Source organism: Botryllus schlosseri, chromosome 9 (assembly GCF_051294905.1).
Source record: "Botryllus schlosseri isolate E-star chromosome 9, Bs_hap1, whole genome shotgun sequence".
Taxonomy (NCBI): domain Eukaryota; kingdom Metazoa; phylum Chordata; class Ascidiacea; order Stolidobranchia; family Styelidae; genus Botryllus; species Botryllus schlosseri.
Genome location: NC_137244.1, coordinates 6,465,878 through 6,480,197, shown reverse-complemented (window position 1 = coordinate 6,480,197; position 14,320 = coordinate 6,465,878). Strand labels below are relative to the sequence as shown.

Genomic DNA, 14,320 nt, shown 5'->3' with positions numbered 1-14,320 from the left:
AAAGGCCCACTGGCTGGGGGGGGGGGTTGGGGGAGTGACGAAGTGCTGTTTTTAGTTTCCCAATATTTGGGGGGGCAATGATCGGTGTGGAGCTTCAAAAGGGGGCGATGAGTCGAAAAATGTTGGGAACCACTGGTCTAGCAGCACCCGTATGCATTATATTTTAGGTCTCCCCACGACAGTGTGGGGGACTACACTAGTCTCCTCACAGCTTGCGCACCTGTAGGCGAGCAATTCCGTGGTGACTTCATTGCAGCAAGAGAATCGAGAAGCATAAGCGAGGGTTATTTCCTGGCATCTCGTATAAAGTGAAGGATACAATGTCATATCAGAGGAGTCTTATATTGTACAGCCATCACAGCGGGTTCAAAAATAAACAATAGACATATTAGCTCATAAACGATGGTGATCAGTTCGCTCTTTAGCTCTCTTGGAACGCACCAACAACCTGCTGCTTGCAGTTCACTTATCATCTACAAACGAAACGTCATTTGATCATACAGTTTCTTTAACAGCAATATCGTATAGTTCGTGGCCTCACCTTCATCATATCGTTTACACTCGTCGTAGAAGTCGTCGCAGCAATCCTTGTTTTTCGTGCAATGTATATCGCATTGGCAAGTGCGTTTGCTGTCATAGACTTTGTTGCATTGACCTTCGCAACTCTCTGGTAGAATATAATTTAATACTGATTACTTTAGTCAACCCGTTACAGACCCGCAACCGACAGTTTCATACTAGGCGATTTACACTACACCCAATATGATATCGAATGGAGCCAGCAGGAAGCGTTTAGTTAACCCAGGGATAGCTACAATCTAGTTCTGGATATCCCTCGGTTCGGCATGGACAATTCTTGCTATGTATATGGATTCGTAAATTCTCGGCCCGAATTCGATTTCTGTAACCCACCGACGGCAACTTCAAAAGAATTACCCCTTTCGAGCTATTCCGATTGATTTTACTCGACCAGACGACGCGGTTGCACACCTTTTGAGTTTTAACCTGCACATTATGTCACAGATGCCACGTAAGAAGTTTCCTGCAAAGCGTACAATTTTATCCGTGCTCAATTCTCCCAGAACTCGTAGCGGAAATAGTTTATTCGGCAGAATCCCATTTATTTATCAATAAAACTTCTTTAGTTTCAAATCACGCTAGAGACCATATTATAACGGATATTCATTTTCGACTGTCGTGGTAATATATAGCTTTATCGAATGATATGAGCCAAAGCCTCGCCACGATATAAACGGTGTAGTAAGCATTACCGGTGTAACATTAATACAATAGTTTTTAGTACTCATATATTATTCAGTATACCAGGGCTTCTCACGCCTTTCTGACCTCGAATTGTGTTTGATCGCCCTATTTGGTGTCGCTACCCTTATTTTCAGAATCCAGGACCTATATCTTGATGGAATATCCGGTATTTTCATGTCAAAGCTCAGATACGTGTCATTGACTCTAGTAAGAGCGCTATTGTTACCAACAGCATGTATTTCATAGAATTAGGATTGCACATAAATCAACAGGAATTATGCCAGAATTGTGTAAATAACTTTCGAAAAGACAGAGACATGTACTAGATAGTCGACGTAGATACGATAATGAATGCTTGTTGTTGTTGTTGTTGTTTTTATTTGGTATTCATGGTATTTTTCAACTGGTATGGTCATTTACACCAGGCCGATTTGCTTCATTTTTATTCCGTAGCTTGGGGAAGCGAGTGGCGCAGTGTGCTAAGCGACGCGGTCACGACACCAATGGTTCTTGGTTCGAGTCTCGGCTCTACCATGTTTCTATGTGTCGGAGGTTATCTGGGCTCCTCATCGTCGATCCCACTGTACTAACAGTGTGTTAAAAAGCCCAGACACAGAGCAAGCCACGCTCTCATAAAGTCGGCAGCTGAGACCCGAAGACGGACGCATGCAAGAGAAAGAGTGAAAGAGTGAATGCGCTGAGTGAAAGTCGTCCAACGAAGCAATGCATGATGTTGAAGATACTGACTGTACGATGAATCTGAACTGTACTATGAAACTGAACTGTACCTATATCTGTGTCGTGACGCACAAGGCCTAAACGGCGATAAGCGTCACTGTAATACCCGTGTAATAATAATAATAATAATTCCGTAGCTTCGACTTGTTGCACGTCCCACTTTTAGGCGTTTATAAGACACCGCTTACACGGATGAGATGGCAAGGAGGAGCCTAGATAAACCTCCAACACTTAGGTAGAAATTTTGGAGTCGACCTCGGTCGGACTCGAACACGCAACCCATTGGTGTGGTAGCTGTGGATCGTACCATTACGCTATCGCGCCACATAAGGAATGGTTGGTACTCTCGAAATCGCCGTCGGTTCAACAATTATAGCACGTATAACTATATCACTGGAACGGACTGGATGTTCTGATGATGATGGCCGACGACCATAAAAATGCCGCATGGCTATGCAGTCCTGGTCAAATATATTTTTGTTCTGCTTATACGGATCAGAAACCTTCTTCGTCAACGGATCCATATTGATCCCACACTTCCAATTGTTATTCTCATGGAGCCGTATAACTAGGGTTGCATTTGAAACAAATGGTTGTTTAAAACACTTCGTTTAAAATATGTTCTAAACAGTTTTAAACAACGGGCTTTAAAATAATTGTGATGTTTTCAAGTGATATAATTATACCATAATTGTGTGAATACCTTCCACCAAAAACATGTTGTATAAGCCTTCGGACGACGATTACCACGCGACAAAGGTCAGGAGGTCACTGGGATGGTTGGAAACCTCAAAATAGTCGGTTCAACAGCTATAGTACGTAGATATAGATCAGTTGGTACGAAATGAATGTTCTGATGATGATGACCGCCGACCGTAAAAATGCTGCAAGACGATGTAGCCCTGGTTAAAGATATTCTTGGTGCGTATATGACAGGGGTCGGAAGCCTATTTCGTCTCAGGGGCTATATTTTTACCCTCTATTTTCATTTGTGAATATTAATCAACTATGACGTCACAATTTAATATGCGTGACGTCATATCTTATAAAAAAACATGTTTTAAACGAGGGCCTATTGTTTTGAACATGTTTGTGTTAAATTGATTTTTGTTTTAAACACAACCCTACATCTAACAATGTCACAACTGACAAATGGTTAAGAAAACTAACAAAAATTAAATTAAAAACATGGTTTAAACAAGGGCTATGTTGTTTAAATGTAAACCTAATAGCAATAAAATTGTTGGTACGTCGATTTGAGGCAAGAACACGTACTTGGTCGAACGCATATATCTTCGTAGTCGTCACAGCAATCTTTGTGGGTTTTGCATGTTTTGTCACATTGGCATTTTCTACTTTTATCATACCCGCGATCGCATCGTTGAGCGCATGTATCTCCGGTCCCTGGAAATATGAAACAACGTCAGGATGGTGTGTCGGACGCTACCAAGGGTGGAGTCCTAAGTCTAGGGCGCATAGTCACGGGTTGCACTCTGTCACTTGCCTTGACCGTCATTCGGGCAATCTTGAATATACATGCATGTTGTGTTCTGGTCGCTTCTCTGGACCATTGTATCCGGACATATACACGTGCTGACACAGCTTCGGCGGCATGCAGCAGGCTTTGGATTGTCGCAGGTCGGGCGACAAAAAGATGCACACTCCGCGAACGATTTTGGTTTTTCGCATAGCGCTGTAAAGAGACGGTTCAAACAGTTTAGTGTCGTTATTCGAAATATTATAACAGTTCTTAATACCATTGTAGAAAAAGTGACGCTTACAAACCGACATTGTTTTTTGAGTCATTTTCATTCATCGAACTCTAACAATGCTCGATGCACAAGGTTGAAAACTATTGCAATGTGCAGTAGAGAAATAGGCAGAGGAAGCAAAGAGTATTCTAAGATCACCGCGGGGCCTTATCAAAACCTTAACGCGAGCCATAGGCTGGACTGGACACCCCTGCGATGAGTGTTCCACTTGACAAAATCCGGCAGGGCGCCATATTGAAACGGCTCTAATTTGTCTCACACGCATCTCGATGATGCATGTAAAATTAATCAATCAACATATAATCCAAGTGTCATAAATATGATTTGTTATGACACGTCCATCATTTAATCTCCGGTAATAAGTACCGAATCAGTAGTGGAATGTGACTGCTCTGATGGTATGTCGTGTGCACACTGTAAAAAATAAGAGTGGGTTTTGGCGTGGAACAGGGGTGGAGATGGATGTTTCACCTCTGACATACGGTGAAACATCCTGTGCCACCCCCCATTTTAGCGTGAAACAGGGGTGAGAATACTGATCACACCCTTGTGGAACGGTGGAATACATCTGACCACCGTAGATTAAGGTGGCGAGATAGCGCAGTGGTATAATCCGCGGCTGCAACACAAATGGGTGCGGGTTCGAGTCCGACCGAGGTCGACTTCCTAATTCCGATACCCAAGTGTTGGAGGTTTACCTATAGGCTCCTCCTCGCCACCTCATCCGCGTCAGCGGTGTCTTACAAAAGCCTAGAGGTGGGCCGTGCTATAAGTCGGCAGTTACAGAAAATAAGAAGAATATCGGCCTGGTGTAAATGACCATAGTAGTCGACAAACACCATGAATACCCCAAAACAAACAAACAAACAAACCGTGGATTAAGCGTGGAACCGGTGATCTCACCTATGGTCAATTGAGAAAACATATGTTTCCGCTATGTCCATTCCAATCACCTATACGCGTTGGTACGTAGGCAATGTATACGCGCGAGATGTTAGCGCGGGGTTTATGTCGTGAGATCGAATGCATATGCTCACGGTCGCTGGTCAAACCAACATATCGGGCGGCCGGACGGACTGACTGACTGACAGACATACAATTTATCGATACAGAGAATATTTATCCGTCAGCCATGTAAATCAGCATCATTAAAGAGGAACTGAATGAGTAAAATGAGAATTTAATAGTTTGGTCATTTCACCATTTAGCAGTGAGCTTAGCAGGAAATCGCAACATTGGTTTTTAAACTCACAATAAGGTAAATAGACAATGAATACTATAGTCAGCATTCAGGATTAAAGGACCACGACCTAACATCGACCCACTCTCCGCCACATGCCACCTCATTTTGTCGCTTGCGTCTTATATTCTCTGCATTACTTTTCCTTCTGTGTGCATGCCTCTTCTTCACTTCGCCTCAGTGGCGTAAGCACCGGAGGTTATTGTTCGAAAGAAAAACCCTGTCCTTTTTAAATGCCAATTCTATATATAAATTATAATGATCTTTTCGTTTTGTGTAGGCCTATAAGTCATTTTTAGTGGTTTTGCTTTCTTACCACTTTGTTGATGCCCAGTTCTTTCTGTTCATGAGTAAACCATAGCAATGTATAAAATGTTTATAGGTAGATGTAAATTGTGGTAGATTTTCGTTTTTGTGATTCCGCGAATGCTTGTAAGTTGCCACAAGTTAGTAAAGGCTAATAACCAGAGAGCTGTACCAACTGACGTTCGCATTGAGTTTTCTTAATGCATTGCTTGTCCTTCGCGCTCTTCTGAACGTAGCCTTCCGGACATCCGCAAACATACTCCGATTCGCACTTTCGAAAGCATAAAGTTCTCTTATCGTAGTTACATGTTGGTGGACATACAGAGGTGCACTTGACCGGAATCGATGGGTATGCACACGCTGAAACGAAAAGTGTGATAAGATATAGCTTATATACACGTTGGGCTTCAATAATATGGGAGCACTTCTTACAAGATGTTGTATTTCATGGCGGAAGAAAGTATATTACAGGGACCATCTCTCGCGTTGCCTATATCCCCCTAACGGGCACGAATAATCTGATTCCCTAAATAACGCTATGATTGGGGTATCAATATTAGACTGAATGGAAATGAATAGAACGATTTAACCCTAAAGCGAGATCACTCATTATAACTTCTACTTCATATTTAATTTCCATTAGATACACCAGATACTCACTAATACAATCTTTTAGTTTGACGCAAGTTCTATCTGTGCTGCTCTTTTCGACATATCCGCTTGGACAGGCGCATATATTCTCCGGTACGCAATTTGCGGTGCAAATCGGCCTCGGATTCGCGCAAGTTGGAGGACAAGCAGTTCCACACCCAGTCGGTATCCTCGGATAATGACATGTTACTGAAATTGAGATCACAGTTTAGATATTTGGCTGTAATGCTATTTCACACCGCCACCCACTTAAACATCTCCTTATGCAAATCACGGAAGACTATATTGTATACAATATTTGTAATAATATGTGTTCTTCAACGCTCTCAGATGGGATAATATTATGGAGGATTGGATTGAAACATGTTATTATTGTTATTACAAATATGAGTGGTGCTTTTCGCCATTTACGGCCTTGTGCGCCACGGTCGTCAGGAAATTCAAATCAAGCAGTAACTAAATGAACTTATTACAACTTATCACGAACTCAGCGACGGCGGTGGATAATAGCGATGGCGAGAGTATAGGTTGCGCATGGTGAACGGCATATGTAACTGATAGCAATAGGTTATTAAAAATGATCGATGAAAGTCGTATTTAATGCATGATATTAAAAAGTGTTGAAACATGTCAATGGTGATTTATTCATCCGACAAATCGTTTATTATTTGTTGTTTTATTCAACTGATAAAGCGACTGACAGGGTGCATTGTGAATTACCCGAAATCTGAGCAATTAGCATTTGGTACGACGTGGATGAGAATGGCATATTGTTAGATAAATTTTATGATTTATCACGAAGAAGTTAGAGATCAGCCCGACCTTTTATCTCCCTACCTCTACCACAGGCATGACACAATAAAGAACTGTGTAAGCGAAAATGCAAGAGCGCTAAACACATACTGCAATATGCGATTTGTATGTAATAACTGTCGTAAAACTCCAGCTTCAGAGGGAATTTGTGGCTACAATATATGTTGTTGACCTATCAAAATATTTATCCAATCAGAAAACTAGCCTTTCACGCTATGGTGATTACGTGTAAGGTATAGCAGGAGAGATAATCTCGGTCGTTCGCGGGATATGACCATCATGTTTATTTTGAGATGTGGCATGATTTTATCAGATCCTTCAACTTAATAATACTGGACGGTTGCTGTATGACGCAATCGTCCACTTCGCCTTTCGCCAATTAGCGAATCAAATTGCTGTCTTACGTGGACGAAGATATTTCGAGTGCAGCAATTACTTGATAATGCTGCAGAATTTGGCAACATCGCACTTTCTAATTTTCTCTAAAAAATCAGCAGTCAAGGGCCTGTCTTAACAGTCATGCAACAGTGTAATCAGCATCTGTGGCCACTGGCCAGTGAACAATTGCCAGCGATGAGCTAAGCGATATGCATCTGATCATTTTCACAGTTTCAAGTGTTCCAATATGGACGGCACGAGCACAATGATGTGACAAAGACCTGCAGAGCTGCTATAGGTCATCCTGAATGGCCGACATGTACTTGGAATAGCATACGGATGTGAATTGTATCTACGAGACACCAATGCTTAGACTTAAAATTCTCATAGGGCCATCATATTTTTATTGTTTGCTTTCCCCCAGAAAGAAATACATTCGAACTGAAAATAGCCAAAACAAAACTATTGGAAAATGCAGTCATGCATACTACGAAGTAATAGCATCACGACTTTTGGCGCCGCGCAAAAAACAGCCGACAATTTGGATACCACAAATTGCAAGGAATCATAAATGTGAACGTGCAATTACAATTATTTTGAGACGTTTTCTCCGCAACGTACTTTTCTACTAATTACGAGATTTGGACAAGTGGATAATATTTTGCGTAATGATAGTCTATACTTCCATTAAACGTCCGATTGAATAATTTCAAATGCACCTTGATTCCTAAACTGTTCGTCACGGACGAATTTCAAAAAATTACCAAGCTTACAAAGCCCCAAACCAAAATGATATACCTACAAATTTTCCATCATCGACCAAGCTTATCATGTGCTAAGCAGTGTAACAGTATATCACGGATCCTCAAGGGTGCGTGAACAACTGGACACCATGTTGGGGGCCATAGGGAAGGATTAACGTGATGTAGGAAATTTGGCATTAGGAAAAACTCAGATTTGCAACAATAATCCTGTAACTCGACGCATAGGACATCATCAAGGTACGAATCAATTGAGCTGTGCTTAAAGATCAACATAATTTATATGAGGGTAGTAGGTAATCAGTATGCTAATTCTGTCGTCGTACACACACCGATGCTCGATTTTGATTATATAATACCGGAGTTCGTACGGAGTTCGTATACCTCGGAGTTGGAAATCTTATCTATCGGCAATTTTGCGGCGAAATTAAGTATTTCCTTGTATGACCATGACCGCGACGTATGGAATTTCTAACATGCCTTGTGAATGTAAGGCAGAGTTGTTTACAGCGTTAAAGTATAGCCTAACCTGGCTGTGTGGCCACTCTGTCTTAAAGATTACACGTTTTGTATGCTGTGCAACTGCTACTGAACAGCGCATTTTGTGACAAGACAAAAGTACTCAAGCTGATGAGGAAATTCGGTAATACGACACGTGCTTATTTCTAACAATCAGATGGTCACATTTCAGAATTTATAGATGCTGGTCAAATGGTACTGCTGAATACTACATGCAACGTGGTTTATCAAGCAGGCACGATACTTTTCTTCAGTTGGCAGAAGAAAAATGTACTTCATATATACCATGTGAAATAAGCTTTCCGCGTTTGCTAATAACTGGTCAAACTATGGACCAAACCTAAATAGACTGAACACATGCCATAATGTTGCCCGTAATGCTCGAAATCGGATACAGTACCTAGCATTGTTTGCAGCAAGCTCTTTTAACAACAATTTATATTTCCTTAGTAACTTCATGGAAAACGACTTTCCAGATGTTTTAGGCTTATAAAAAATGCTTTCGTTCAGAGATCATGCTAAATGGAAATAAATACTGGATGATAGTTTATTCAACTGTCACAGTGAAATTATCCCATTCGATCACATTCTCTCTTCTAAATAAGGCACGAATTGGCCTATGATGATTCTCCCACAAGTTCCAAGTTTGTTTTAATGTACAGTACAGGTCTGACTCAAGTCGACGAAGTCTCTGTAAAAGCCCATTAACTTAAACTAGAGCAGCTGCTATTTTCAGCAAACGAAATAATTCACTTACTCTGACTGCCGAACGCCGTTATACCAGTGAAGCCAATTATTCCTGACGTTAAGAAGAGTAAGAATGGTACTTTCGATACCATTGTGTTCTTTACGTTGAGATGACTCTGCGAGAATGATACGCGGGAGGTGACAACGAGCGTTTTTAACGAGCCGATAATGTGAGAGAGAAATTATTCTTGAATAATATTTCCTAAATCTGGCAAGCCATGCGTCATTATGGCCAAGGTGTATATCGATTCGGGCTGATTGTTTTCATAATTGCCATTCCTTCTGAAGAATGGCATAATAAACCGCCATTACTTGATCAAGTTTCGATTTAATCGCCTTTCAAAGGAAACGCGATTATTTCTTTGATAAAAGGTCGTTGCAATCAAACGGGATTTTGAGTATTTCTCCGCATTTAGGAGGGATGGCGACCGTTGCGTTTACGTAGGTATGTGAACCTTTTGATTATAATTCAATAGTTCGTGTGCGCGTTCGCACAAGAACCTGCAAGATGGTGCTACAAGCCAGGGGGAGCAAAGGTACCACTAGGAAAATTTTCGTAAAGTCCACTTTGCTGGCCAGGACGAAGCGTTGGAATATTGAAAGTGGAAGACATTTTCTAATTTGAGGTGATGAAATTTATGCATAGCTATCATCAGGGTGAACTGCCACTATATTTTGATAATCTGTTCAAAATACCTTCAGATACCCACCAACATCATACCAGATTTTCTTCTAACTTATCTCTGTCTGTGCAACACCACTCTACCAGTGTAGTACAAAATTCAATCAGTTTTATTGGTGTCAATATTTGGAATAATCTACCACCTAATCTACGTAATTTAGACTACTGTGCTGTTAAAAAACGATGTTTTCATTCTCTTATCTCTAACTACCGCTAAATTGTATTTGCATTGTATTTCGAATTGGTCCATGATACTGTGTCTTATTTTTCTTTTCGTTCCTTAGTAAATTTTATTTTTATTTATTAGTTATCAGCTGTGAAAATTGCTCCTGTCCAGGGTGGCTCGGCTCTGAAGACTTTGTCATATCGAGCCTCCCGTCTACCTCGCATGTCGCATTTCACTGTTATATTTTTGTGCCTCACCTGTCGCCAGGATGAGTAAAGTAAAATTGTGAAAATCTTCAATGATTACTGATATTTACCGTCAATATACATGAATAACTGAATTTGAATATTTCTTAATCCAACATCACCACTTTTCATATCTATTGTTTAAAAATACAGCGCGAAAGGAGAGGTGAGACACAGGTGAGGCACGGGCGGGTCGTGCCTCACCTGCGACAATGTAATTCATCATTAACAACTCAGAATTCGCAATAACTGATATCAATCGAATGATATTGTCGTACCGATTCCGCGAATCCTAATTATAGAGCACTGGAACCCCTTCAAAGGAATGTAAAATTCGGATTTATTACATACTATGCAAGCGCATAGAAACAGCCAGGTGAGACACAATCGAACCTGCCTCCCTTACTATTTGCTAACAAATCGGACGATCGCAACACATTGAAACGGGCTATCGATTTCGGCCTTTACGGTGTTTCCTCGGGATAGTGTGAACGCGAGGTTCACGTTCGCGTTCTGTGTGTGAAGTAGGGTTAGTTCGGATATCAATAATTTTCACTATCCGGATAACGGATATATCCGGATATTTTGGAATTTATCTAACCGGTTAACCGGATAATAACTGCTAAGTGAGACAATCGATTTCATTAGGTCTGCATGTAAAACGGATCGCAAAATCATTACACAGTGTTATTGTAGAGTACCTACCTACGCGCGCAGTGTGAGCGAATACGAGAAAAACCACGCAAATTTAATGTTCACTGCGCTTCTGCAATGCCCTCTTTATAAAGAACAGATCCATCAATTGTGGGATCCTGTAGCCGGGACCGGAATTTTGTAACAAAGAGTCCACGTTCATTGAATGCTTTTTCAGCTTCCACAGAAGTGGGCTGAATAGAAAGCAGCGCTTCGTAGAGAGTCAAAAGGTTGGCAGGTCGTACGCCGGAAACTGCAACGGCTTTACATCCTTTTGACCATCCTTATGTTTAGGTTTGGAGTTCTAGAAAGACGACTAGCTGATACTGGAATTGATGCCGACATGATACCTCGCTCTACTTCACGTGATCAGGCACGCAGCCAGCCGAAAATGTAGGGGGATTGAAATAAAATCAGGGGGTTTCGATCTTTTTTTTCGAATTAATCATCAGCGGAAATCAATTACGCTTGCACGCACGCACATTTTTGCGAACATTCGATGTCATTCAGTTTCGCGGTGTCACTCTCAGAATCACTAATTAGAATACACTTAACGGCATATCGTCAACAAGCCAAGGAGAGATAGGAGCCAATGCATGCTGGGTCCGAGATGGTTAGGCCAGCGATTATATCGTTCGTAGGCCTATTGCAGATGCGATTGTGTAGGTCAACGATAATATCGTGAGCACCAAGCCAATGAAGATGGGATTGTGCAGGGCAGCGATGGAATAGTGTGTACACTGCACATGGCCTATTGCAGATGCGATTCTTCAATCCAGTGGAACTATCGGCTTGTTGAAGACGCGATAAATCAGGTCAGAGACGATAGCCGAGCGCGCGGCAATCAATGACCTAATTTAACGATCTTCTCAGCAGGAGATCGCGTCACATTACATTGTGCAATGTGTACAGACGCATCTCGCTAATTGGCAACACGCGTATCGTTAATCGGCCGCGCCAACACTGAATACGACTTATTGAAGCTTACTAAAACGTGTAAAATGCATTAGCAACGATTCTTTTTTATCCGGTTAACCGGCAGAAAAATATCCGAATATCAGATAGTGAAAATACCTGCGGTTAACCGGTTAACCGGTATCCGGATAATCCAACCCTAGTGTGAACCTCGGGAATTTAGAGGTTCGCGTTCACAACAGAACCTTGGTAGGTTCCACACTGTGAACCTTTTTCATATATTACAATTTTCACTTCATAATGACATCCTTGGTTCGAATTTATTGCATTCCAACTGCGGGCCACTCTACGAATGACGCCGGCAGCATAAAAAACCAACTCAAAACGAGCATGCACCTTGACAATGTCAAAGATTTTACTTGATTTGTTACAAAAGTTTGCTTGAAATATCCAACTTTCAGTTTGCGAATATTTAGTGACTCTCTGCTGTGAGCTTGACCCGCAATCACACAACATCACGATCGACATACACAGCACCGTAACTGCCGCACCCCAAACCCCCCAATTGGGGGGGCCCGAGCTCGAAGGGGGCCCAAAATTATTTCGTGAATTAGCATAAATCATAGAGTATTTTTTGAAAATTTATGCAATTTTTTCAAAATTTTTTCGCGCTGCGCGCGAATTCAAGTAGCCATTTGTCTTTATTATTGGGTATTGGGCCATTACCGCGCCACGACCCACCAAGACATACAATCAAGTTTTAGGCCATATAACATGCTACTCCGAGAACTGTGCCAGAACGATTGGCAGCGAGAAAAGCTTGGCCGAAAAGGTCTATGCCCTTATGCAGATCAAAGACTTCGCTATATAATATATATGCTAAATACATATAGGTTTAATTGTCCATTGGCGCCTAAATTACTGGCGCTGAATGTTCCTGTCTTTGCAATCTGAACCTCACAAGACAAATACCATCCCGTTGGGAAAAATTTTATGCCAGTGAAGAAATACCAATTTGAAATCGTGTGCTTCTCTTAGTTTAGAAGCCTACGTTTGGGCGATTCTATATTTTTTGATATAGCAGACTGGAAGTCACGAAATAACATCATGTAACGAAGTCATATCAACGGTTCCGCCCGCCCGAAGATGTTTAATCATTATTTACGGGCCCTCCCGTTTTAAAGACACTTCACTCAGCTCTACCGGTAAATCTAATTACGTGAGTAGAGAGGACAATAAATTGATAGCATATTATATATGCAGTCGCCGATCTGATTGACCGATTTTATCATAAATTATCGAAAATTTTCGCGCCTCGCGCTGGCTCACGATACAGTACGGGGTAAATTCGTGACAAACGCGAACAACGTGATGGGGGGGGGGTCGTTTTATCACCCTATGGGAGCCCAAGACCCACGTTTTTGGGGGCCTGACGAGGTGCTGTTTCGTTCCTGCCAACGGGTATACGCCCGAAGATGTTTAATTATTATTGAGTGGTCCTACCTTTTCAAACACACCTCACTCAGCTCTACCGGCAAATCTGATTACGTGAACAGAGAGAAGATAAAAATTGATAACAATGTATGCAATTCCCGATCATACTGACCGATGAAATCATGAATTCTAGAAATTTTTCGCGCTTCGCGAGCTTAGGCGACAAAAGCTGATTCACTAAGGAAACTCCCAATGAACATAATGAATAGTGGTAAACAGTGAATCGCCGGAGGGGGGTCTGGGGGGCGAAGCCCCCCAGACGTTCGGTCTATAACCCTATGGGGGGCTCAAGACCAAAGTTTTGGGGGGGGCCTGACAAAGTGCTGTTACGGCCCTGGACATACATAACATGTAGAGAGCGAATGATGCTTATTCAACCAATCAATGAGATTGATATCGTTTTTCGATGTAACAAATCTAGCTAGCGTACGGGGTCAATCTTCACTTCATATGTTTACTGTATCATTAAGGGGACTAGCAAGTCAAAATTTTGAAAAAATATCAAAATTTTCAATTTTTTTTTCTTGGCTTGAAATATCGACATAGTACCTATACTCTTACCTCATGGCCTTATCTTACCCAAAACATAACTAATAACTCCATAATTTCGATTTTCACCGTCACCGGTTTCGTATCTTTTATTACTGGTAAAATGTTTATTAACGTTTTTCTCCATTGTAAAATTTTGTTGAACAGCTTCACGGTAAACCAAAAATTTGTATGACATATATGTCGTATAGTATTGACTGAGGTTTTTTTGAAAAGCTAACAAAGAGACCTTTGTTATGCTAAGAGACGTTTTGCCTAGGTCTACCTTGCTCTGAATTACAGAGCTTCACAGCAAACTTTTTGAAAAAATGACCTGAAATTTGAAATTTCAAAATGGGATTTCTCCTAGAGGGGTTGCACATATTCCTTCAAATTTTAGCATAACACA

At 41.3% G+C, this 14,320-nt stretch overlaps 1 protein-coding gene across 1 annotated transcript; it reads right to left on the bottom strand.

Moving 5' to 3' along the window:
- Window positions 1-323: 323 nt before the first annotated feature.
- On the bottom strand, window positions 324-9,350 carry LOC145446458 (uncharacterized). Its single transcript, XM_080324752.1, has 7 exons — window positions 9,199-9,350; window positions 5,980-6,159; window positions 5,500-5,679; window positions 3,506-3,694; window positions 3,277-3,405; window positions 542-667; window positions 324-473 (listed from the first exon to the last, which is right to left on the bottom strand). Exons 1-7 carry the CDS (start codon window positions 9,278-9,280, stop codon window positions 463-465), a joined length of 897 nt encoding a protein of 298 aa, XP_080180878.1. The 5' UTR covers window positions 9,281-9,350; the 3' UTR covers window positions 324-462.
- Between the last annotated feature and the right edge of the window lie 4,970 nt (window positions 9,351-14,320).

Excerpts from the sequence above, each read along its gene's own strand:
- LOC145446458 (XM_080324752.1), bottom strand. The coding sequence starts at position 9,280 with ATGGTATCGAAAGTACCATTCTTACTCTTCTTAACGTCAGGAATAATT. Across the intron at positions 6,160-9,198 it reads AACGGCGTTCGGCAGTCAGA|TAACATGTCATTATCCGAGG; the intron begins GTAAGTGAATTA and ends TCTCAATTTCAG. Across the intron at positions 5,680-5,979 it reads CAAACTAAAAGATTGTATTA|CGTGTGCATACCCATCGATT; the intron begins GTGAGTATCTGG and ends TTTTCGTTTCAG.